The sequence below is a fragment of the Oryza brachyantha genome, chromosome 1, assembly GCF_000231095.2.
Source record: "Oryza brachyantha chromosome 1, ObraRS2, whole genome shotgun sequence".
Taxonomy (NCBI): domain Eukaryota; kingdom Viridiplantae; phylum Streptophyta; class Magnoliopsida; order Poales; family Poaceae; genus Oryza; species Oryza brachyantha.
The window spans coordinates 1,040,606-1,066,567 of record NC_023163.2 but is presented as its reverse complement, the minus strand read 5'-3'; the positions used below and the strand labels follow the sequence as shown (position 1 = coordinate 1,066,567).

The 25,962-nt window shown below is 43.7% G+C and overlaps 2 protein-coding genes and 1 long non-coding RNA gene across 3 annotated transcripts; all 3 read left to right on the top strand.

The window, feature by feature from the left end:
* Positions 1-2,689: 2,689 nt before the first annotated feature.
* On the top strand, positions 2,690-5,417 carry LOC102701875 (multicopper oxidase LPR1 homolog 5-like). The gene is made up of 3 exons (XM_040520111.1): positions 2,690-3,103; positions 3,611-5,086; positions 5,327-5,417. Exons 1-3 carry the CDS (start codon positions 2,690-2,692, stop codon positions 5,381-5,383), a joined length of 1,947 nt encoding a protein of 648 aa, XP_040376045.1. The 3' UTR covers positions 5,384-5,417.
* An 8,011-nt stretch (positions 5,418-13,428) lies between these two features.
* On the top strand, positions 13,429-18,574 carry LOC121053275. Its single transcript, XR_005810986.1, has 5 exons — positions 13,429-13,907; positions 16,740-16,798; positions 17,180-17,269; positions 17,891-17,947; positions 18,342-18,574. It is a non-coding gene; the product is annotated as an uncharacterized LOC121053275 (long non-coding RNA).
* A 3,936-nt stretch (positions 18,575-22,510) lies between these two features.
* Positions 22,511-25,472, top strand: LOC102701596 (multicopper oxidase LPR1 homolog 5-like). Its single transcript, XM_040520129.1, has 3 exons — positions 22,511-22,939; positions 23,588-25,063; positions 25,185-25,472. Exons 1-3 carry the CDS (start codon positions 22,511-22,513, stop codon positions 25,236-25,238), a joined length of 1,959 nt encoding a protein of 652 aa, XP_040376063.1. The 3' UTR covers positions 25,239-25,472.
* The last annotated feature ends 490 nt before the right edge of the window (positions 25,473-25,962 follow it).

The window sequence follows — 25,962 nt, the reverse complement described above, 5'->3', positions numbered from 1 at the left end:
CTGCTTCTTGTTGGCCATGGCGCTGTGTCCCCATGCGGCGACAGTAGCATTTGTAGTTTATTGTATGTGTGGCATAGTGAACTCTCCACTCCAGCCTTGAATAAAATTTAGGCCGGCGTTCCCACCGCTGGCCTATGCGATTTTCATATAAGGTACTCTTTTTCGTGTTTATTGCGTTGTGCAATCGATTTTTTAAAAGTAAATGATAAGTAAACTTTGAAGAAAGTGAACTAATTATAATAAAGTCTTTTCTAAATTCAAATTTTATACCATAATATAAATATTTATGCACAAATCATATGGTTTCAACCATTCCAGTGACTTCAGAGCCCATCAATGTTTAGAAAGGGGATCTAGTCAATTCAAAATTCAAAAACAAACCACTGAAGTAACTAAAACAGAAACATTTGTCATCTGTGTAATCTATGCTAAACACCCGAACGGAGATCGTAATCGATATTATAAAACCCATAATAAAAGATATAGAAACTTTCAATATTTTCAAACTGTTTTCTGAAAAAAGATCTAGCCATACTGTTTCCAAAATTTGAATCGTAAGATTTGAAAATATAGTTATTGGATAAAGCTTAAAGGCATCGTTGGCGCGCATTCTAAAATGCCACCTATTTGTGGCTGGAGTAGTAGTACATGTAATTAGTTTGAGATGATTCAAATTTACTGTCATTAATCTAGTCTTATGGGCCAGTCAGGACGTGTCAGAGCATCCCCGCGCACATCTATCTCGTCTTTCATCCTAGAAATAGAGGATGAAGATTAAAACTTGAGTTATAACAGGACATCTATTCCATCATTTATTTTTAGATGTAATTCATATTAGAAGAGAAATTCTATATTTAGATGTTCTCTCTCCATCTTCCAAAGAGATATGAAAGATGTCATATATATGGATGATCTGCTGGGATAAAAAAGATCTTTCAAAGCTAAAACTATTTTAGATGATTATCCAAATAAAGATATAGATGACTAAATTTAGATGAGCTGCTATATACGATGGTCCTGCACCATGTTTTATCGTGGCAACATGTACTTTTGCACATTACAAGGAGTGCTAGGAATCTTCTGTGCATGAATCTAAACTACTGAAGGACAACGATCCAAGTGGAACATTGTGCCGAGTCCTGAGTGATGCACATGAGATTTCTCGATTATACCAGGTATATAGATGTATTTATTGGCAGCAGAGGGTGGTTTCATACTCGTGCTTGACATTTTCTAACTTTTAACGTCAAAGTTCTTTCTCGGTTTTCTAGCCTTTTTTTTTCTTTATTCCCAGTTTCATATGTGATGGAGAGGTTGCGTTGTTTGCTGAGGAAGACGATGGTCAAGCCTCTTATTTAATTTTTGTTGTTTCATTTTTTTATAATTTACTGGCCGTACAAACGATTAGAGTAGAGACAGGGAAGCTACGTGGAGCCTCGTAACCTTATCTTTTTCTCTTATACTTATATTTATAAACCAAAATTTAAATTTTAACAAATCTAGAGATAATTTTGAAGTTATTTTCAGTTGTTGCTTTTAAACCGCTAACAACACATATATAAGATTTATTCATTAATTAATTTCCCTTTGCCAATATGAGTTTCATCTTTTTGGTTGATATCACACGGTTGACTCAACTATGGTACATCTAGGATTCACATTAATAGTATGGCGTACCCTTTATCCCAATATGTCCCAAAATATAAGAACTTGTACAGTATAAGGATTTCTAGCACTATTAACGTTAATCACTTTTTATTTAAATTTATTCCTATCTTAACTACGTGGTCTTATATACTTATTCATTAAGGGGCAAGAAAGTATGTTTTTATTAGCCTTAATCTTAGCTAAATAATTTAGAAATGTTTATAGTTTGGGTATTTCTATAGTTTGGGATGGAGTGGGTATAGTGCATGATTTATTACTTTGTTACCGTCAGTTGTCACGTGTATGCACGATCGATGTGACGAGGAAACAGAGCCAAGATTAAGGCAAATTATAAGTATGGGTCCGCCTAACGATCAAATATTTAAAAATTTTAATTCCATCGTTCAAACCCGTTACTACTGTTGAATGATAATCTGAAGACGTGCACATAAGTCAAAAGGCTTATACACGTCCTTCTCTCAGCTCCATACATTACACGCATGTTTGACAGAAAAAATCAAACGTTTGATCCATAACAAAAGTGTATAAGTATTGACCATGTATCTTGCAGTCGCAGAGCTCAACAGCGTCATCTCTTATTTAAGTTTAAAACGGGCCGTGTGTAGAAGAAGCTAGCTAGAATCGGCGACTAGCTAGTTTAGGTTGCTGTGTTGGCCAACCCCAGCAAATTAATGAGCCAATTAGCATCATCGATCGATCCATGACCATGACACTGACCTCTCAATCTCAGACCAGTAATTAGCCCTTCACCTTGCTCAAACATCCTATAAATAGCAGTACCCTCAAGAGCATAGAGCATCAGTCGTGTGCCTCGTGTGTGTCAGCCACACGCGCGCCATTGCTGATCTTAGCTAGCTTGGCTAATCTTTCTTTTCTTTCCATCTCCTCCATTAATCATCCTCTGCATGCCCCTCTCCAGCTAGCTAGCTAAGCTAAGGCAAGAAGCTGAGATCACAGCTTGATTAGATCAGTAAGTGTATTGGTTAATTAATTTGTGTCGCTGATGGCTGCGTGCGTGCAGATGGGTCGGAGGATTCAGCAGCTGGCCGCCGTGTTGCTGTTGGCGGCGGCCGTCGTCGCCGCCGTGGCCGCCGCCAGGGACGAACCAAGAAGAGGCAGCCAATGGGACACGGTGATGTCCATGCTTAACTGCAGGAGCGACTCGTCGTTGATCCCTAGCTACATCTGCAGCGTGATTGGCAAGAGCCGCTGGGGCTGGGGGTCGGATGACCCCGACGAGTACACGGCACCGCCGGCGGCGGAGGAGGATCCGTCGCCGGCGGCGCGGCGGCGGCGGCCGGTGATGACGACGTTGAACCTGACCAAGTACCTGGACCCGCTGCCGCAGATGGCCAGGATCCAAGGGTACGACCTGTGGAACGGCATTATTCCCGTGCCGACCAACCTCACCATCGGCATGTACCAGAAGACTTGGGTACGTATGCCTTAATTACTCACTTAAATTAAATTAGTATGTGCACGTAAGATTCATAGTTAATTACCCGATTATTTACAAGGAAGAAGGATTAATTATATTCCGGCTTAATTCTGCTCGATAGATTTTTTTTTTCACTGGAATCAGAATGACCTGTTCGATGAATAGCAGAATTCTGGCTGTTTCTGAACATGGTTATTCTACGGCGGGCTCTGATTCGGCCTAGTGGTGGATGATTGGGCCGCAGCCCAATCCAGTTTATCTGATAGAAATGTAAAATAAAATTTTAAATTTATACCAGTAAATTTATAAAACTAAAGGTAGTTTGATCAAACTATCGTAAAACTACGAAATTAAGGACATATATAACAATGTATTTTTTTAATTACATGCCGTTAAATGAATAATTTTGTAATAGTTTGATTAAAGTAGCTACGGTTCTATAAAATCTACTCTCAAATATAAATATAAACATAAATTTAAAATGGGACGCTTTTGTGCATGCAGAAATTCCACAGCCAGATGAACGAGACGCCGGTGTTCGTATACGGGCAGTCGCTGGAGACGGCGACGTTCCCAGGGCCGACCATCGTGGCGCGGCAGGGCGTGTGGCTCGACGTCAAGTGGGAGAACCACCTCCCCGACGCCCACATCCTCCCGTGGGACCCCTCCGTACCCGTCGCCAAAGCCACGAAAGGCGGCGTCCCCACCGTCGTCCACCTCCACGGCGGCGCCCACCCGCCGGAGTATGACGGCAGCGCCTTCGCCTGGTTCACCCGTGACTTCAACGAGACGGGCCCAGCGTGGACGCGGACCACCTACCGCTACCCCAACGTGCAGGCGCCGGGCAACCTGTGGTACCACGACCACGCCCTCGGCCTCACCCGCGCCAGCCTCCTCGCCGGTCTCCTCGCCGCCTACATCATCGAGAAGCCAGAGATCGAGATCCCCATGAACCTCCCCTCCGGCGAATTCGACCTCCACCTCGTCATCGCCGACCGCGAATTCTACGAGAATGGCTCCATCTTCATGAACACAACAGGCACGTTGCCCGACATCCACCCGCAGTGGCAGCCGGAGTACTTCGGCATGACCATGACCGTCAACGGCAAGGCATGGCCTTACCTCAACGTCCATCGCCGCCGCTATCGCCTCCGCATCCTCAACGCCTGCAATGCGCGCTACCTCGACATCAGGTTCTCCAACGGCCTCCCCTTCCACGTCATTGCCGCCGACTCCTCCTACCTCTTCGCGCCGGTCACTGTGTCCCACCTCGTCCTCTCACCGGCCGAGATCTTCGACGTCGTCGTCGACTTTTCCCTCGCGCCGACGGCCACCGAGATCGAGCTGCTCAACTCGGCGCCCTACCCGTATGGGCTGAACGGCACCGCCCCAGACCCGAATCTCGATGGCAAGGTGATGAAGTTCAACGTTGCCCCCTACGGACAGCTCGACGACACGCCAGACAACTCCAAGGTGCCAGAACACGGCGTGCCGTACGCAAACGTGTCTGCACTCCCGCCGACGATGATGACGAGGTACATCGTCCTGTACGAGAATATGACCACAGACAACAAGACGATGAATCTGTACATCAACGGGCTCCGCCTAGAGGACCCGGTGACGGAGACGCCAAGGTCGGGGACGACGGAGCTGTGGCACGTGATCAACCTCACCGGTGACAACCACCCGCTGCACGTCCACCTCGGCACGCTCCAGGCCATCCAGATGAGGGAGCTCATCGACCCCCTCACCTTCAAGGACTGCATGATCAAGAACAACAACACGAACACGTGCAACCTCCTCCAGCACGCCGTCGGCGCCACGTTGCCGGTGCCAGAGGAGGAGAAGACGTGGAAGAACGTGGTGAAGGTGCCGCCGAACTTCGTGACGTCGGTGGTGGTGGCGTTCTTGCTCGTGGAGACCAACCAGTTCTACCCCTTCGACGCCACCACCGAGCCAGGGTTCGTCTACCATTGCCACGTAAGTGCCACGTACTTAATTACTAGAGTTTTTTTTATTATCATCAAAAAATACTTCAAGATATTATATTTTTCAGTATAAAAGTTTAGTAACTTGACATACAATGCATACATGTTTAAGATACCGAAATTTTATAAGTATTTTGTAAGGATGATAAAGAATCATAATTATTATCATAATCCCATCACGCCTGACATATATACCTAATCCGATTCATTTTATAATCTGACATGCCTGCAGATCCTGGATCACGAGGACAACGCTATGATCAGGCCACTCAAGCTGACGAAATGGTGACCACGACACACTCGATCTACTGCGCCTGGTGATTGATGAGGAAATCAAGATGACTCACCAGGATAAACTACTCTAATTAAGCCTTTTTCCGTTGGTTTGAAAGTGATGTTGTCCAAATTAAAATTTACCACTCGATTGTCAGGTTGTGCATTTGAGCCGGGTATTTGCTGCTTCTTGTTGGCCATGGCTATCCCCATGCGGCTACAGTAGCATTTGTAGTTTATTGTATGTGTGGCATAGTGAACTCTCCAGCATCAATAAAATTTTGGCCGGCGTTCCCACCGCTAGCCTATAGCGATTTTCATATAAAAGGTACTTTTTTTGTGTGTTTATTGTGTTGCGCAATCGATTTTTTTAAAGTAAATTATAAGTAAACTTTGAAAACTAATCATAACAAAGTTTTTTATTACTATCCTTAAGATATATGTTATTTTAAGATACTAATTTTTATACTATATTTAATATAGTATCTCGAGATAAATTTTTAAGGATGGTAAAATGATCTTATAATAAACTAATCCTCGAAATTTGAAAAAAGAAATAGAGGTAACGCTGTCCATCAGTCGTCGTCGACAATGGTCAACGTTCTGCTTTTCGTAACAGCAGCTGGGCCAACCCTGAAACAATAATCCCACGGGCCTGTCAAGCCCATGTGATTAACCACACCCCCATTTAATTAAGGCCATGCATACAAGAAAAAAAATAGAACGCATTAGAGCAAGTTCAACAATAGTATACCCACATACTACACATACTAGCTCTATTACATCTATAGTCAATCTAATAGCTAATTCATACAGTAGTTATCTATAAAACATATACTACTATATCCTGTTATACACACGTCGTGTCTTGGAATCCGTGCTGTAGTTAGCTACAAATTTATAGCTCATTCTTTATCCTCTCTTATCTTATTAAAATATATTTACAGCCAACTTATAGTCTGCTACTGTACCGCTCTTATATTATATTATTTCGAAGAGTTGTTGCTTCCGAAGACAAAACGATGAATGAGGTCGTCTTCTCTATTGTTATCAAGTCAGTTCAAACAAAAAAAGACATCACTCCGCTTTTTAAATATAGTTATTTTTAGAATAGTGCCAAACCAACACTTTAAACTTTGACTATTATTAATAATAAGAAAAACCAAAACATCAGCCTTTTTATTTACTTCAATTGGTGAAAGTAGCATCTCAAACACCATCTCAAAATCCAATATTAACTATATGTTAAAATAAAGGGAGTATATTAAATTTTGGATCGAGCAAACATAAAGCTTGTAAGTCAGATTATATACTTACGCCGCGTTCGGCGCGAGACTAACTTATCCGCGTAGAGACATAATAATATATTGGTACATAATTAATTAATTTTTAATTAAAAAATATAAAATACATTAATATGGTTTTTAAAGCAACTTTCCTATAGAAAATATTTATAAAAAAAGTTTAGCAGTTCGGAAAGCATGCATGTAAAAAAGAAATGAATCTAAATTAGTAGCACTCCGGCCGAACGCGGCTATTCTATCCCGTAATACAAGGTATTACACTATCTTTTATAATATTTGTACTTAATAAATTTGGGTTCTGTAGTTTTGATGGTTTGCAGCGTGAATATGTATCACACCCCAACCCTAGGAACCCCCCTAGGTCGGGCCTGTGCTCTAGGACATCAAAACTTCCCTCACACAACCAACACACATGTCTTTTCTGCGCACTTTGTCCTCACTCATGCGCACCCGTGAAATGACTTCCCAACCTTGGAGTTCTCTCGAGATAAGCTTCCGGAAAAGAAGTTGCAACTTGTTGGTATGAGTATCAGTATCTATCAAATCCTATTAAGCCTTGGGCTGGGATGTTACACGCATCCAGATCAGGACTGGGATGTGTGCTAATGCAAGAAGGAAAGGTGGTTGCTTACGCCTCTCGTCAGTTGAGACCATATGAGGGTAACTACCCGACTCATGATTTGGAACTAGCAGCTGTGGTGCATGCTCTAAAGATTTGGCGACACTACTTGATCGGTAACAAGTGTGAAGTATATACGGATCATAAGAGTTTAAAGTATATCTTTACACAACCGGATCTGAATCTCCGCCAGCGAAGATGGTTGGAATTGATCAAGGATTATGATTTAAGTATCCATTACCATCCAGGCAAAGCAAATGTAGTTGCAGATGCTTTGAGCCGGAAGAATTACTGCAATGTTACGGTAACAACAGAAGTTTGTGAGCAGTTGCAACAGGAGTTTGAACGACTAAATTTGGGTTTGGTCGAAGAAGGCTTTGTGGCAGCTCTACAAGCACAGCCTACTTTGATGGATCAAGTTCGCCAATCCCAAGCAAATGATCCGGAGATAGCCGAGCTAAAGAAAAACATGCGAGTTGGTAAAGCTCGAGATTTTTCGGAAGATGAACATGGGACAATCTGGATGGGAAACAGGTTGTGCGTACCAGATGACAAGGAGTTAAAGGAGTTGATACTCCAAGAAGCTCATCAAACCCAGTACTCTATTCACCCCGGGAGTACCAAGATGTATCAGGATCACAAGGAAAAGTTTTGGTGGGTCAGTATGAAGAGAGAAATTGCAGAATACGTCGCCTTGTGCGATGTTTGTCAACGAGTCAAAGCAGAACACCAAAGGCCAGCAGGACTATTGCAACCTCTCCAGATTCCAGAATGGAAGTGGGAAGAAATCGGGATGGATTTCATCACTGGTTTACCAAGGACCGCTGCCGGTCATGACTCGATTTGGGTAATTGTTGATCGATTGACAAAGGTCGCTCATTTCATACCAGTTCACACTACCTACTCGGGGAAAAGATTAGCCGAGATTTACTTGGCTAGGATCATGTGTCTACATGGAGTACCTAAGAAGATCGTTTCTGACCGAGAGAGTCAGTTTACTTCAAAGTTTTGGCAGAAGCTACAGGAAGAATTGGGAACCCGACTGAACTTTAGTACGGCTTATCATCCACAGACAGATGGTCAGACAGAGAGGGTAAATCAGATTCTTGAAGATATGCTCAGAGCTTGCGCTCTCGACTTTGGTGGAACGTGGGATAAGAACCTACCGTATGCAGAGTTCTCATACAACAACAGTTATCAAGCCAGTCTGCAGATGGCACCTTTTGAAGCATTGTATGGGCGAAAGTGTCGTACACCCCTCTTCTGGGATCAAACAGGAGAACGCCAAGTTTTTGGGACTGAAGTTCTAAGCTAGGCCGAAGAGAAGGTCAGAATAATCCGTGAAAGGTTGAAAACAGCTCAAACCCGACAGAAGAGTTATGCAGATAATCGTCGAAGGGACCTAGCCTTCGAAGCAGGAGACTATGTGTACCTCCGCGTCACACCTTTGCGAGGAGTGCACCGGTTTCAGACCAAAGGAAAATTGGCACCACGTTTCGTGGGACCATACCGGATAGTGGAACGCAGGGGAGAAGTTGCGTATCAGTTGGAACTCCCCGCTAACATGGCCGGAATCCATGACGTGTTCTATGTGTCGCAGCTCAAGAAGTGTCTCCGTGTGCCTGAGGAACAGACCAACTCTGAGCACATCGATCTGCAGGAAGATCTAACTTATGTGGAGAAGCCAGCACGGATTCTAGAAACCAGTGAAAGGAAGACTCGGAACCGTGTGATCAGATTCTGCAGAGTTCAGTGGAGTCACCACTCAGAAGAAGAAGCGACATGGGAAAGAGAAGATGAGCTCAAGGTCGCCCATCCGCACCTCTTCGCCAGTGCCTCCGAATCTCGGGATCGAGATTCCGTTTAAGGGGGTAGGTTTGTCACACCCGGAGTTTCGTCCTAAGCCTAAATCGTAAAAAGAAATCCGTAAATAACAATTGGCTTAATTAACTCAGGAAAAATCCCTCTAAAAGGAATTAATTCAATTAAATCGAGGCTCGCAAATCGACTAACATGATTTAAATTTAAATTGCAGAAGTATAAAATTTGGCCAAACAAATTAATTTAAAACTCGGCAAAAGTGGGGTTTTCCTTTTTCCCTCCTTTTTCCTTTCTTTTTCCCTTCCTTCTCAAATTGGGCCAAGTCCAATTTTCCTCCCTCTCTTTTTCCTTTTCTTTTTCTTTTTCTTCCCGGGCCGGCCCAGCCGAGCCGGCCCACTCCTCCTCGGCCAGACCAGCCGCGCCGGCCTCTTCCCTCCGCCCGCGCGCGCTCCCACCTGGGCCGCCGCTCGGCCCAGCTCGCCGCGACGCCCGCGCCGCGAGTCCGCGCCGCCTCCCTCCTCTCTCTCGCGCCACTGACAGGTAGGGCCCACCTGTCAGTGACTGCTTCGCCCGCCGCGCCCGCGCCGCGCCGCGTCCGAGCCGGACTCCGCGCCGTCGCCGCAACCGCCGCCGCCGCAACCGCCGCCGCCGAGACCGCGCCGTCGCCGACTCGGTCTCCAACCTCCGCCCGCCCTAGCCGGTGCCGCCACCCTATAAATCCCGAGCCGCCGCGCGCCGTCGCTCACTTTCCGCCGTCCGCCCGAGTCGCCGCCGCGCTGCTGCCTCTCGCCGCTGCCGCGCAACTTCGCCGTCGGACGCCTTCGCCGCTGTCCAGCCGCGTCATCACCTCCGCGCCGCTGTCGCCGACCGGTCGCCATCCTCGTCGTCGCCGGTGAGCGTCCCCACGCCGCGCATTCCTCCGTCGCGCCGTCGCCGTCGCGCCCGGTCGCCTCGCCGCCGCCGATCGATCTCCGCCGCCACCGCCGATCTCCCGCACCCACCCGCGTCGCCACCTCCGCCTCGGTCTCGCTGACCCGCCCGCGCCCTCGCCGCCGCCGGTGAGCACCCGCACCCTCCTCCCCTCTTTCTCCCCCTTTCCGGCCGACCGCCGCCGAGTCGCGCGCCGTCGCCGGACGAGACCGAAGCTCGCCGCTCCCGCCGGCTGCCGTGGTCGTCGTCGCCGACGTCTGGCCGCCGTTGCTTGCGCCCGCGCGTGCCGTGCCGACGCTGCTCGCCAGCCGCCGTCGCCGCTGGTCTGCCGGGTTGCGCCCGTGCGTCGCCGCCCCGGCCGTCGTCGCCGTCGCGCCGTCGCCGTCGCGCCGCCGTCGCCGTGCGCCGCCGCCGCCGCGTCGCCCGCCGCTCCCGCCGGTCGCCGCCGTCCGCCCGAGCCGCGCTCTGCTCTGTTCCTCTCTCGCTGACGAGTGGGCCCCACCCGTCAGTCCCCCCCGCGCCCCTCCTTCCTCTCTCCTCCCGTGGGTCCCGCGTGTCAGTCTCTCCCTCTCCCTCTCTCTCACCGACAGGTGGTTCCCACCTGTCAGTCGTCAGCTTCCTCTCTCCTCGCTGACGTCAGCAGCCCCATTAATTGCGCAATAATTGATTTAGGACTTTTCTGTTTAGCTAAAAACCCAGAAAACTTCTAAAATTCATAAGTAATTCATCTAGTCTCCGTTTAGGTCCATTCAAATTTCATTAAATTCATAAAATTATCAAGAATCCATTAAAAATAGTTTCTTTTGCTGTTTCAGTAGAGTTTGTGCCTGTTTTATTTATTTTTGTGCTCTGTCGCCTAGATTCGGACCCCGCTGAAGAGCCGGTTTACTTCGAGATCGTCGCCGAAGTTCCCCAAGGGCCAGAGCAAGGCAAGTGACACTCATCCTTGAACATATTGAACCCATTATTGCAAATTCCCCGTTTATTTATTTCAAATATGCATTGTTTTAATTAAAGTACTTACTTTATGCTATTTTCGGGTAAACCTTATTATTATGCCGTTGTTTATCCAACTTTATTCATTGCTGGACCAGGGGTAAATTGACTAGAATTAGGCCTAGGTTAATGCTTAGCCATGCTTAGAACAAATAGCTCATGGGATCACATTTAATCATGCTTAGTTCTGAATAGCTCAGATATTGATTCACTACCCGGTTCGGGTTAATGTCAACTAAAATATTGATAATGGTGGGCTGTGGGTGCATGGTTTTGAGAGTCGCACCCATGGTAATTAAGGACCGGTTCACGGGAAACCCTGGAAGTAATTAAGTGCTAACCACATGCCGAAATGGGTAAGGTGGGATTTGGAGCATGACTTCGAACTATTTGACGTACCCAGGCAAGGGTAGGCGTGATGGAGTATGGACGGGCAATCGTGGTGTAACGAAAGCTTCTCCTGCTTCCGGATCTACCAAGGCACAAGAGGGGACTGCCCGACTTGGTGTAAAGGAGGGGGTGAAACCTGAAGTGTGGTGCGATTAAATAGGGAGGGTTGTGTAATGGGTCCTATCACGGTCTCCTTTCCGGTATGACGTGGTGGTATGTCGGCGCACGTTCAAGTGTAGTGGAGTCGTGTCTTGTGGGTACAGTAGTACACCTCTGATCAGAGTATAAACTATTCGAATAGCCGTGCCCACGGTTACGGGCGAACTCCCAGCTTCACTGTGATTAGTAAACCTTTAATAACTTGAGTAATTGGTTTTCACTCGGGACTACTGCAACGTGGTGTAACGTTGAGTAGTGGTTGGGCCTGTTGCAACGTGGTGTAACGTTGAACAGTGTTGTGGTACTTTACAACTGCTTATTTTATTTATGTTTTACTGTTCTTAATTACCTTTATTCTTTAAGCTCTGTTATTTATTTAAACTGCTGTCTTATCGCAACTATCCCTAGCCTGTCCTTGTAGATCCCGTTGCATCATTTATTCTCCCCTTGTCCGTGTTACTTGTTGAGTACGGTGGTTTGTACTCAGCTTTGCTTAACTTTCCCAACCCAGAGCTAGAAGCAGAGTCCGATGGAGGTGCCTCTCTGGAGTGAGCTGTTCCGCCGTCGAAGTGTTGCCTGTGGACTGGAGCCGTACCCGCTGGAGCTAGTCTACCCTTTGTTTTTCTTTCCGCTGCATTTTCGCTAAAATAAGTGTAATTTTCAGTTGTTTCTAAGAACGATGGTTATGTAATTAACATTGTCTTTTTTGTACCCTGGCTGGTCCTGGACAGGGATTTAGTACACAATTAAATTCAGAAATTCGTGTGAGGAATTTCTGGGCGTGACAATATGATCAAGCGCTGCCTTTGTTTTGAGAATGGTTATGCAGGCACATACTACGTATCTATACTAGTGTAAAGATGAGTAGTCGTGGTGGGTGGTAGTGAATCTGTCACCTACTCACTACCAACTCCCTCCTATTTTTTAAAAGAAAAAGTAATTAAGACATATATATCAAACTATTTTTATTAACTCTACTTATTACATGCTAATGATATTTTTTTAATAAAGTTCCGTTGTAACGCATGGGCGATATGCTAGACAAAATTTTTAGAGTTTGGTTCCAAGTAGCAGAATTGCGGCCATGTATAAAATGAGATGCTAACTAGATGAAATTAAGGCACAGCGTCAGCGTCGAATTATGATTGCTTCAACACTAATCAAAACACCGTGTGTCTGTGTTTTTTTTAATTATTCTTTTGATGAATGATGGTAGATTCATTGATCCTGCTTTTGGAGAAATCTTACGAACAACACAGCAATAAATCTTGTGTATATGTGCAGATGCATTGTTCTCTTACTGTTGACATATCACTGATTACTCTGAATAATGAGTCCGTGGCCAATAATTCGCTTTGCACGGTCGACCTTAATTTGCCTACTTCTCTGTCAGATATGTTGATTTTGACATTCTCTTGATCCCAGTCAGAATCAAAAGATAATTTTGGCTAAAGTTTGAACACGTCACTTGAGGATTGAATTGATCAAGTCCTGAAATTAACATGCATCGATCCTACAGTGGTGCGAAACCGGGGAAGTTACACATAGATTCGCCGTCCTCCACTGCCGACCTTTGGAGCACTTCTCTGACGACGTATAGTACGTGTGTAGCTAGCTGTCTGTTTCAAACAAGTTGTTTCCCCTTACTATAAAAAATCGTTCATGTGGGTGCATGCGTAGCAGGTGGCTGGGTTAGAGCAACACCAATGTATATTATCAACATGGGTATTAGCGTGGGACCTAGTAACAGGCGGCAGTAGGAGGAGACCCCATCCACAATGTTTATCTCGGTGAGGGGCAGTAAGGTGGGGTCTACAGGTTAAAAAAAAAATCAGCGCTCAGTTCCTTCGCGCGAGTTCTAGCCAGATCGATCCCCGATTCCTCTCTCGTTGTTTCCACCGGCACAGCAATCTCCTTCTCCGCCGCCGTAAAATCCTCTCCTACTCTGCCACGGTGCCACTGGCCGGCGCCGGCAACCCCTCCGTCCCCACTATCCATCCGGCAATCCGCTCCCCCTCCCCCAAAATCGACGGCACAAACCCCTCCGTCCCTCCACCGATGTCGGGTTCCTCTCCGCCACCCAACCCCGCAATCCCCTCTATCCGACGTCGCAAATCCTTCCTACTCTGCAATCAGGCGACACTTTCCCCTTCATCCATTGCCGCTATCCCCGCTGCCTGACGCTGCAAGCCACCTCCCTTATGGCGGACTGGTGCTTCAGCCCGACCGGAGACTGAGGAGGTCATCTTCTCTGGTGTGTGATCAGCTTGGGCTTCATATCCTCCTGCGGAGATCCGCGACGGAGCTGCAAGAGACCAACTGTAAGGCCAACTAACCCCTATGCTTGTGATTTAAGTAATAGAATAGCGTATGTGGTTGCATGATAAATATTGTACCATGCACCTCTCTTTTGATGTTGCATATGTTCTTTTTTCTAGTTCAGTTTATGAGAATCGGAGTTGCTATAACTATGTGGATAGGTTTTTTGTTTAATCACGGTCGGAGTTGCTATAATTGTGTGGATATATTTTTTTTGTTTAATCACGGACAGTTGTTTTACCGTTTGATCTGTGTTATGGTTCGTGCTTCTATCCAAGTAAAGAACACAACACTAGTTTTCCCCACTTTATAAGAGCCCTGCATATAGCAGTTTAAAACAGGTAGCTACATTAACCTTCTATATCAGGAACATATGTAGCTAGCACTAACCTTTTATGTTCTTGCTAAATATTATGTTGCAGAAAATTTAATTTAACTCTTTTGCCATCCAAAATATATCTATTTGCTATGTTGCCGGCCTGTTAACAGCAACCGACTGTTTTTTTTTCTCAAAAATACAAGCTACATGATGATGAGATATAATTATGTTTAATTCTTGCAACACTAATCGAAAGTAAGCATCGGAGTTCGATTAATCTGAAAACTTCAACAATATTCGATATAGCTAGCGGAGTATATGTTTGTCTGGGCTCTAGCTGATTATCGTTTCTCGATCAGCTAGCTGCAGGGGAGTATACTTGACACCAGTGCATTTGTGTTAGTGTAAGTAAGCCTGTTGCTATGCATCAACGCAGTTGTTTCGTGTTTAATTTTTTTCAGGAAAAAGGAACCACATTTTGCCTCTCTATTGGTAGTTTTGCTCTCCTATTTTCTTCAGGCTACTAGCTGTATACAGAACATATATATAGTTCTTCAGAAATAAAAGGCAATCCATTTTTGTAGGTATTGCAAGATAACTAGTGTACATAGTCCCTATTAGAATACGTATCTGATAAAAAGTAATACATTTGACATACAAATACAAGTACTTCTGGAAGCAAACATTTAGATTCTAAATTGGTAAAGACAAATCAAACTAGTAAAATACAAGGTTGATATGGAACTATTAAAATCTAATCTTATTGTTGCTGACCACTAAATTTCTGCCACACGTGCTCTATCAAATCTCCCTTCAGACGCCGATGTGTTTGTCGGTCATGGATAGCCTTGTTTTGCTCTAAAACCTCTTGAAATCCATATATTGGTCCATGGTCAAGCCCTGTCATTTGAGGAGAATACTGCCCTTGTTCATATGTATTGTCATCCGGTATATCATATGAACCTCTCTCATCCTCAACTATCATGTTGTGCAAAATAATGCATGCATACATTATATCTGCAAGCTCTTCCCTTTCTCAAATACGCGCCGGGTGACGTATGATGGCCCAACGTTTTTGCAAAACCCCAAAGGCTCTTTCCACATCTTTTCTTGCTGATTCTTGACGCTGCGCATATAATTTGTGCTTAGCACTTTGGGGCCTGGTGATTGATTTGGCAAATGCAGCCCACTCCGGATAAATTCCATCAGCTAAATAGTATCCCATGTTATATTGTGTACCATTGATGGTAAACTGAACAAGAGGTGCTCTTCCTTGTATCATTTCAGTGAATAATGGGGACTGGTCCAACACATTAATATCATTGTTTGAACCAGCAGCACCAAAGAAAGCATGCCAAATCCATAAATCTAAAGAAGCAACTGCTTCAAGCATAATAGTGGGTACTCCATAGTCGCCACGTGTGAATTGGCCCTTCCATGCAACTGGACAACTTTGCCATTCCCAATGCATGCAGTCAATACTCCCCAACATCCCAGGAAATCCATGCGCCTCTCCAAATTGAAGTAAACGTTGAATATCCTCTGCGGTAGGCCTGCGCAAATATTGTTCACCAAATAAATGCCGCACACCTTGAACAAAATTTATCATGCACTCCATTGCTGTACTTTCTGCAACCCCAAAGGTCTCATCCATAAGATCAGCCGGTGTACCATATGCCAACATTCGCATGGCAGCGGTGCATTTTTGCAATGGTGATAGACCCACCTTACCAAATGCATCTCGCCTTAGACGAAAATATGGAGACCAAACACCAAGAGCTTGTATAATGCGCAAAAAAATATGCCTTCTCATGCGAAATCTCCTCCGAAACTGATCATCTGTGTACAATGGACTCTCAGAAAAATATTTAGCAAATAATCTGTTGTGGTCCTCTTCATGATCTCTACTAATGTACCTCCTTGTGTAGCCCCCCGGCTGATTAGAGCAACCAGCTAGGTGAGCCATCAATCTCGCTTCAAGTTGAGCTTCCAACCGAGCTTCAAGCTGAGCTTCCATAGGGTCATTAATTTCTTCCCATGTCATATCTTCAAGCTTCTCACTAGTGATGGACTCATCGGAATGACTAGAATTATCTTGTGACTCAGTGGACATCTTTTTTGAAGATGAGTTGCTATGTTGGTAAGAAACTGAAGGAAAGGAAGGGGAATGTTGTCTTCCTGAAGTGCATGTCTTATTTATATATGGTTCATCCTGCTAGCTATGTGTAACATTGATGCATTGCTTTTGCTTCCATTGCAACAGCTAGTTTCCAACAGCTAGATTTTGAACAGCCATGTCTTTCTTTTTGGATGTATTCCAACAGCTAAATTTTAGACAATTGTGTCTTGCTTTTTGGATGTATTCCAACAGCTAGATTTTAAACAACCATGTCTTGCTTTTTGGATGTATTCCAACAGCTAGATTTTAAACAACCATACCTTCCTTTTCTATCTATTCAAACCACCATATTATAAAATGTTGTGCTAATTATTATCAATGTATATTTTTCTGCAGGCTGCTAAAGAAACGATTTGCTGTTGTTATGGGACAAATCAGAGACTACAGAGCAGAAGGTTCAGACATATTATTATTGTGGACAAATATTATCACTTCATATGCCTTCTCACTAGTGAAATATTACATTCATCGTTCACTGAGTTCACAATACAACAATTACTTGCCCTACAAACCTATCACATGTCTAAATATTACTAGCAAGTTAAACTTAATGAAACAGTGACACACTAAGTACTAGGGGTTCAAACATAACTTAGGGATCTTTTATTCTTCTGCAAGTTCTGTAGCTAGCTTTTCGAGGACAGCTTCATGCCTCTTAAGTTTTGCATCACTAAAATTAGCAGTGTCTTTGTCCAACAACTTTAAATATGTCTGATACTTCTCTATCCTAGTTTGTTCCTTCTTTGCTTCCGCTGATTTGGTGGTTGCTTCTGCAGATTTCAGCACTGCTTCTGCTCTCAATTTTACAGCTTCGTTGAAGAGAACAAAATCTTGAGATGGCTGGTCCCCCAAAGGAGACGGTGCAGGTTTTTTTCCCTTCCCTTTAAGCTTGGCTTTGGCTTTTTTCTGCCCTTCAGGACGCTTCTCTTTTTGGCTGGTCTCCTCCTCAGTTTCTTGGTTGGATGATGATGTATATGCACCAGATTCAGAAATCTTAGTCCTCTTGTTATTGCTGTCCTCTTTAAGTATCCGTCGCCATTTTGGTTGATCCTTTAATTCTCTCCACATATACTCTAATGTGAAAGTTTTATCATTGTTTTCCGATTTATATAATGCATGGGCTTTCTCCATGATCATATCATCAGAGAATCCACTGCTCCAGGTTCTTCTAGCTCGAGAATAAGCTCCACAAAATTTTGCAATGTCCTTCTTAACACCACCCCAATGTGCCTTGCATTGCACGACTGTCCTTTTGCGGTTATTGCTAGATGTATTACTGTTGTACTCTGCAGCAACCTCCCTCCAATAGTATTCTCTCTTCTTGTCATTGCCATTTATAGAATCTAGTGAGTTATTCAACCAAGAGCTGAGGAGTCGTAAGTTTTCTTCTTCGGTCCAGTTGACGCATGTCCCTCTTCTCCCTGTCTCCTGGCTACTGTCACTTGACTCTTCGATGTTAACCAAATTGTTCTCTTCCTGTCTTGCAGGGCACTGAGAGGCTGATTCGGATCCATGAGATGAGGCGGACCCAACAACTTGATTTGGTGAGTGCATCCAACTTTCTTGAGGACGAATACCTTGAAAACTTATTGGTGTAGATTGTAACCAGCTTGCTTGCTGCTGAAAACCTTGAAAGTTTGGAGGAGAACTACCATATAGGTGATAGTTGGCTGGAGGACCAAAAGGGTTGAATGTTTGGAAATTAGGTGGTGAGGCTTGGGTAAAATGTGGGGATTGGGGAAATTGTGATTGGGAGAAAGTTGAGGGGAATTGAGTAGGAGGGGAGTTTTGGCTAGAATGTTGGCTTGGGGAGCCTTGGTTTAACAAGTTCATGGAACCTCTCTTGGAGGGATCCATCTCAGGCCCTCAGCTAGCAAAGTTTCACAAAATGTGTTTGTGTTGATTGAAAGAAATCCTGAGCCATCTCTGTTTTTGTAGGGGATGAAGATGGCAAACACAGACCATGCAACGGTTGGCTGGGGAGGGGAGCAACGGTTGGAAGCAGCAACGGCCACTTGCAATTTAAAATTTGTTGTCAGAAATCAACTCTGTTGTTGCCGACAGTAGTACTAGTACCTGGTTGTAACGATGTACTACTAACACAATGGCTAATACCAGGTAGTAAGGAGTCATTTAATGCTTAGTACCTGGTTTTTTACAACATTGTGGATGCCTGGATGAAGATGAAAATTTCCATCTTTTTTTCTTTTATTTATATTTATAAGACAATTTAATTTAAAATTAATTTAAAGATTTTTTTCACCGTTGTTTATTTTTTAGTCATGCCTCTTAGATCGCTATGGACACGTACATAAAAATTTTTATTTATAAATTATTTTCTATTTACAGATAAAATTTTTATTTAAATTATTTTCTATTTGCAGATATTCCGTTTGGTCTTTTTTCTTTAAAAAGTTAAAAGACGACCCCAGAAGATGAAAGATTCTCTAACCTTCATGAAACCTATTCAATGGTATAAATGATGGAATTACCTTTAAAAAATAAAAATCTATTTTATAAATATAAGATGATAAATTTCTCTAAGAAACTTTTTTTAAAAAAATACACCATTTAACCATTTGAAAAGCATACATGTAAAAAAAATTAAAAATCTAGAGAAAAATCGGATAAAGGAATGCAACCTTTAATCCTGCCATGGATTCTAAAAGAGGACTCTGCCGCGGCTCTGTTATTTTGTGCAAAGTGGTGGAATGGATTAACGAGCATGCTTCTCGAACATTTACGATTTCTTGATAGCTTTATGTATATGATTTTCTTATAATGCTGATTTACACCTGTTTTCTTACTTTATAACAATTAATCCATTCATTTGTATCTTTGAATAATTACATATCATTCATCTGTTCAACCATTCAGCTATCATCGACAAACACTTAATTATAAGAAATGTCATCGACGAGTGTGAGTTCTACAAAATGCCATCCCGTTAGGGTTTCGTCAACTTTTTCCGTTAAGTGCTATAGTAAACACAATGTGTTTAACGGCAAAAAAAAATGGACGGAAACCTAACGGCAATGGCATTTCTGAGACATTCATATGTACGATAGCATTTCTTAGAACTCACGTTCATCAAATGATATTTCTTAGACTTATATGTTTGTCAATGACACTTTTCCACAGATAAGGAAAAGGACCATATTCATTTTGTGAATAAAATTGTTCATGTTTTTCTTTCAAGTCCCCAAATTGGAAAAATTAGGAACGCAGTTCTTCATGATTAATTTGCCCATCTGTCTTTATCCACCTCGCTATGTAATTAGGTAATCGATACTTGTTGGTTGTCTACATCTATATCACTATATGTGATGCAGAGGTAGGACTGTTATATTCTTTTTTATCAAAACAAATAAACAATAGTTATGCAATCGATCGATCCATTTTTCTTCCTATGGTGTACAAGTTGTTGTGTAAGCATGTGTCCTCAATAGGCAGTTGTATTCTGTAGAGTAGTTGACTAGTTATGCCCTGTTTGATTTAGATTATTGAGTAGATCATAGACATGGATTATTTGTTTGATTATAGAGATAAATTATATGTTTTAAGAAATAATCTTAACAAATAGTTCTAAAAATGGAAATAATCTTAACATTTTTCTCAAATCGTGGTACAGCTAATCTGTTCTTTTAGTAATCCTATGAATAAGGTAAAAAGAATATGGATCTAACATTTTACTGACTCTAGTTACAAATAAATGACATTTTGGAAAGCGGCAGAGCCATGGATAAACTAGTTTGGTTATTAGTAATCAGTGGTATAAAACCCATAAAAATGCACTCCCTCAGTCCCAGATTATATGGGATTATGACTATTCACTCGTAATTTTTAACCATTCATCTTATTCAAAAATTTAGTGCAAATATAAAAATTTATAAGTAATACTTAAATTATTTTTAATAACAAATAAAATAAATAATATTTTCAATTTTTTTAATAAGACGAATGGTCAAACATTACAAACAGAAAGTCAAAATCTCATATAATATGGGACGGAGGGAGTAGCAAATTTTCAGTAATTCCAAACTATTTTGTTGAAAACAATTTTAGCCATATCATTTTCAAAAGTTGAATCAAAATATTTTTAAAAAGCATGCACTCTAAAATGTACTTGAGGATTGGAGTAATACCTAATTAATTTGAGATGATGCAAAGTTGCGGTCATTAATTTGGTCTCATGGGTCAGTCATGCATGGAGGTGCTACACGATTGGTGACAATTGTTTTAATTGTGGCAATGTCAATGTATACTGTATCGCACACTACAAGATCGCTTGGAATCTTCGATGCATCAATATCTAGCACACTGAAAGACAAAAACGGTCGAATCCGAACCTTGGGTGCAGTGTCGAGTCCCGATACATGCACATGATTTCTCGATTGGGATACTAGATTATTTCAGGTACGTGTAGTGGCAGGAGCGTGTGGTTAATTTCGTACTCGTGTTTGACATTTTCATCATAAATATTTCTCACACCAAGTGTTTCCTCGGTTGTCTAGCACCTTTCTCTCGTTATTCTGATGTTCATATGTGATACGCGTCCAGATCTAATGCAGAAAGTCACTGTTCTGAATCTCAGTCATCGGTTTCGATCCAATAATTACGGGATATATCAAATTCACTACACTACAGCCCATGCTACTGCAGACGAGATCTTGTTCTATGTGACAGAGGTTGTGTGGTTCACTGAGAAGATGTTCAAACCTCTCATTTTAGGCTTTGTCGTTCTATTAACTTCTCTGCTCACTCCATTTTATATTATAATTTTTTTATCTATCATAAATCACATCTCTTTAAATTTAACTAATTTTGTAGGAAAAAATATACTAACGTTTTCAAAATAACTATAGTACAAAATATGATGTATTCAATTAAACTAATTTGGCATCTTATATGTTCAATTAAACTAATATGATGTATTCAATTAAACTAATTTGGCATCTTATATGTTCAATTAAACTAATATGATGTATTCAATTAAACTAATTTGGCATATTCTATAAATACAACCAAAATTAAAAATATTTAATTTAAAATAAACCTAAAGTGATTTATTATGATATAAAATTTGAGTATAATTTTTAGCCATAATTCAAACGATCACAGAGTAGAGACGGTGGATATCACACGGTTGACTTTCCACTCGTACATCTCGTATGAGATTCGCATCGATCCACCGTACATTATAGTATAATGTAGCACTACACTACATATGATATACTCCTTTAATTTGTTACCGTCAGTATATACGTGTGTCACATGTATATATGCAGTACGATCGATGTGACGATAAAAATGTAATGTTTGGCCGTACGAGGTAGCTGAGCCAAGACTATGACAAAAATTATAAGTAATCAGTGCTAATTAGTAAGAAACTGTTCAAAAGGACCAGCTGGTTGCTGCATCTCCGTTCAAGTTTTGACTCGCAGGCAACGCAGAGCTATCTCTGGATTTAAAATAAGCTGTGTGTAGAAGCTCAGCTAGAATCCGAAACATGATTTCTACGTACTTTAATTAGTTTAGGTTGCTGTGTGGCAGGCAGCAAATTAATCAGCCAATTAGCGTCGATCCATGTCACTGACATGACCCTGCACGTTCGTTTAATTAGCCGTTCACTAGCTTAATTAATTGCTGACCAAACTAGTAATGACATTCTATAAATAGAAGCCCTCTCGGATTTGGCAAGAGCATCTATCAGTGTGTGATAGCCACACTGACACCATTATCTTAGCTAGCTGATCTTTGTTTCTTTCGATCTCCTCCATTAGTTAGTTCTCCTGTGCATGCCCCTCTCCAGCTAGCTAAGGTGAGAAACTGATGAACTGAGACCACATCTTGATTAGCTACCTACTCCCTCGGTCACAGAAAAAAAAATCAATTTCTAACTAAAAAACATCTGAACATAACATATACTCATATTCATCCTTAAAAATTGTTTTTTTCTTCGATAAGGGAGTGATTAGATAGTATGGTAACACTGCGACGTTAACTGATGCATGCATGCATGATATGATTAGTATATAGTTAAATAAAGAAAAAATAGCAAGTAAACGATGTATTAATTTTGTAGTGTTGTTGTTGATTGCGTGCAGATGGGTCCGAGGATTCAGCGGCTGGCCGGCGTGCTGCTGTTGGCGGCTGTCGTCGCCGTCGCCGCAGCTGCCGGGGACGAACCGAGAAAAGGCAACCAATGGGACACCGTGATGTCCATGCTCAACTGTCAGAGTGACTCGCTGATCCCTAGCTACATCTGCAGCGTGATTGGCAGGAGCCGCCGGGGCTGGGCGTCAGATGATGATGGCCCCAGCGACGACGACGGGTACACGGCGCCGGCGGCGGCGGAGGAGGAGGAGGAGACGTCGCCAGAAGAGGAGCGGCGGCGGCCGGTGATAACGACGAGCTTGAACCTGACCAAGTACGTGGACAAGCTGCCGCAGATGCCCAAGATCCGGGGCTACCGCCTCCGCCATGGCTATCCCGTGCCAACCAAGCTCACCATCGGCATGTACCAAAAGACTTGGGTACGTATGCATGCCTTATTTGCTCAGTTAGTATATTTCAGATTCATCGTTAATTATATAGCATTATCTCCGTTCGGGTTATAAGATCTCTTGGTTTGCTTTAAATTTATATGGATACTAGCATATTGCCCGTGCCTTGTACCAAGATCTAATTTAAAAACATCATTAATATTATTTTTTTACACGTGTTATATTTTAATTGTTATGTGTATTTGTTATTGACATATGGATCTATTATTCATGATCTCCCCCGGTGAATAAAAAAAATGATCTATTGGTCTTCTCTCATAATAAGTAGGGTTAGTGGGAACGGTTGATATGTGAGATCCACTATCATTTTTGTAAGTATAGACAAAAAAAAACAAAAAGTTAGTGGTGACCACCACCACTAGCAATGTTTATAAGAGTATAGATTAATAAATATACATTGATTTAGAGATGAATCTATCAAAAATTAAAACTTGTTATGAGTAAAAAGGAGTAGCATTTAGGAACTTTAATTACTTAATTAGTATTTCTAATCCATAGCTGTTTCGCCTTAGTGGGCCATAATTCGGCCACAGCCCAACGTTAATTTGGCCCAATCAAATTTACCGGTTAAATATGAAAAAAGAGGGAAAATATAAAATTAAAATGAAATGGATGCAGCAATTCCACCGCGACATGCCACCGACGCCGGTGTTCGTGTACGGGCAGTCTGCGGCGACAGCGACGTTCCCCGGGCCGACCATCGTGGCGCGGCAGGGCGTGTGGCTCGACATCAAGTGGGAGAACCACCTCCCCGACGCGCACATCCTCCCGTGGGACCCCACCGTGCCCACCGCCATCCCCAAGTACGGCGGCGTCCCCGCCGTCGTCCACCTCCACGGCGGCGCCCACCCGGCGGAGTACGACGGCAGCGCCTTCGCCTGGTTCACCCGCGACTTCCGCGAGAACGGCAGCGCGTGGACGCGGACCACCTACCGCTACCCCAACGTGCAGGCGCCGGGCAACCTGTGGTACCACGACCACGCCCTCGGCCTCACCCGCGCCAGCCTCCTCGCCGGCCTCCTCGCCGCCTACATCATCGAGAAGCCTGAGATCGAGGCCCCCATGCGCCTCCCCCGCGGCAAGCACGACCTCCACCTCGTCATCGCCGACCGCGAGTTCAACGTTGATGGCTCCATCTTCATGGACACCAAAGGCGCCGTGCCCAGCGTCCACCCGCAGTGGCAGCCGGAGTACTTTGGCATGACCATCACCGTCAACGGCAAGGCATGGCCGTACTTGCGCGTCCACCGCCGCCGCTATCGCCTCCGCATCCTCAACGCCAGCAACGCGCGCTACTTCAACATCACGCTTTCCAACGGCCTCCCCTTCCACGTCATTGGCTCCGACTCCTCCTACCTCAACAAGATAGTCACGGTGCCCAACCTCGTCCTCTCCACAGCCGAGATCTTCGACGTCATTGTCGACTTCTCCCAGTCGCCGACCACCGAGATCGAGCTGCTCAACTCGGCGCCCTACCCGTTCGGCCTCGCCGGCACTCCCACGAACCCGAATCTCGACGGGAAGGTGATGAAGTTCATCGTTTCGCCCAAAAAGCACCTCGACGACATGCCGGACAACTCAAAGGTACCGGAGCGCGGGGTGCCGTACGCGAGCGTGGCGGCGGTGTCGCCGACGATAGAGACGAGGTACATCGTCCTGTACGAGAACATGACCGCGGACAACCAGACGATGAACCTCTACATCAACGGGCTCCGCCTGGAGGACCCGGTGACAGAGACGCCGAGGTCGGGGACGACGGAGCTGTGGCACGTGATCAACCTCACCAACGACAACCACCCGCTGCACGTCCACCTCGGCACGCTCCAGGCCGTCAGGATGCAGCTGCTCGTCGACCCCCAGAACACCTTCAAGAACTGCATGATCAAGTTCAACAGCACCACCGCGTGCAAGCTCAACCAGTACGCCAATGGGCCCATCTTGCCGGTGCCGGAGGAGGAGAAGACGTGGAAGAACGTGGTGAAGGTGCCGCCAGGGTCCATAACGTCGGTGGTGGTGGCGTTCTTGCTCGTCGAGACTAACCAGCCCTACCCCTTCGACGCCACCACCGAGCCAGGATTCGTCTACCATTGCCATGTAAGCATTCTAATCTGAATATAATTCTAGCCAAATTCATATCATATAATTAGCAAAAAAATAAACTTTTTGTCGGTTCGAATATAATAGTCGAATTCATTTTCTCTAATCTGATGCGCAGATCCTGGATCACGAAGACAACGCCATGATCAGGCCACTCAAGCTGCACAAGTGATGAACAAGACACACGTACTGTACCTGGTGATTGATGAGGAAATGCAAGATCGATGAGTCACCAGGATAAATAATTCTGAGCTTTTTCCCCATCGGAGTGGAAGTAATATATATGCCATGTTATCCAAAATTTGCTAGTCGTTAATTAACTCGTGCATTTGTGAGGTATTTGCTCCTCTTTAATTGCTGGCCGCGGCTGTCTCGTGGCTACAAATAGCAATATGTAGTTACTGTATCCGTGCCTTGTGAACCTTTTCTTGTCTCAATAAAATCGAGGCAGCCGGCCTGTGGTATTTGTGTTAAATACTTTGCTTATATAGTCAATTTCTTTTCGACATAAAAATCTCATATGTAAAATTTCAAAAGTAGCCCAACCGATTAGATTACTTGGGGTGGAACATATCCATTCAGGTTTAAATTATAGATTTAACACATGTGCTTGTATTTATGGCTAATTACTCTTTTAGGGATAGTCAACGTACCCATAGACTCGGGGTTCGATGAGACTTTGCCAATATTAAGATATCAATACTAAGATACTTTGGATGGGCTAGTAGTTTAGTGTGCAGGTTCGTAGGGGTGAGTGTAAGTGTACTATATGATCATAATGTGTTTTGAAAAAAATACCATCAGGTAAAAAAAATTGTCATTTAGGACCAGACTTAGTAAAAACTATAAAATTCCAACAAACTATTCTGTGTTCTAATAAATTTATAAAATATAGG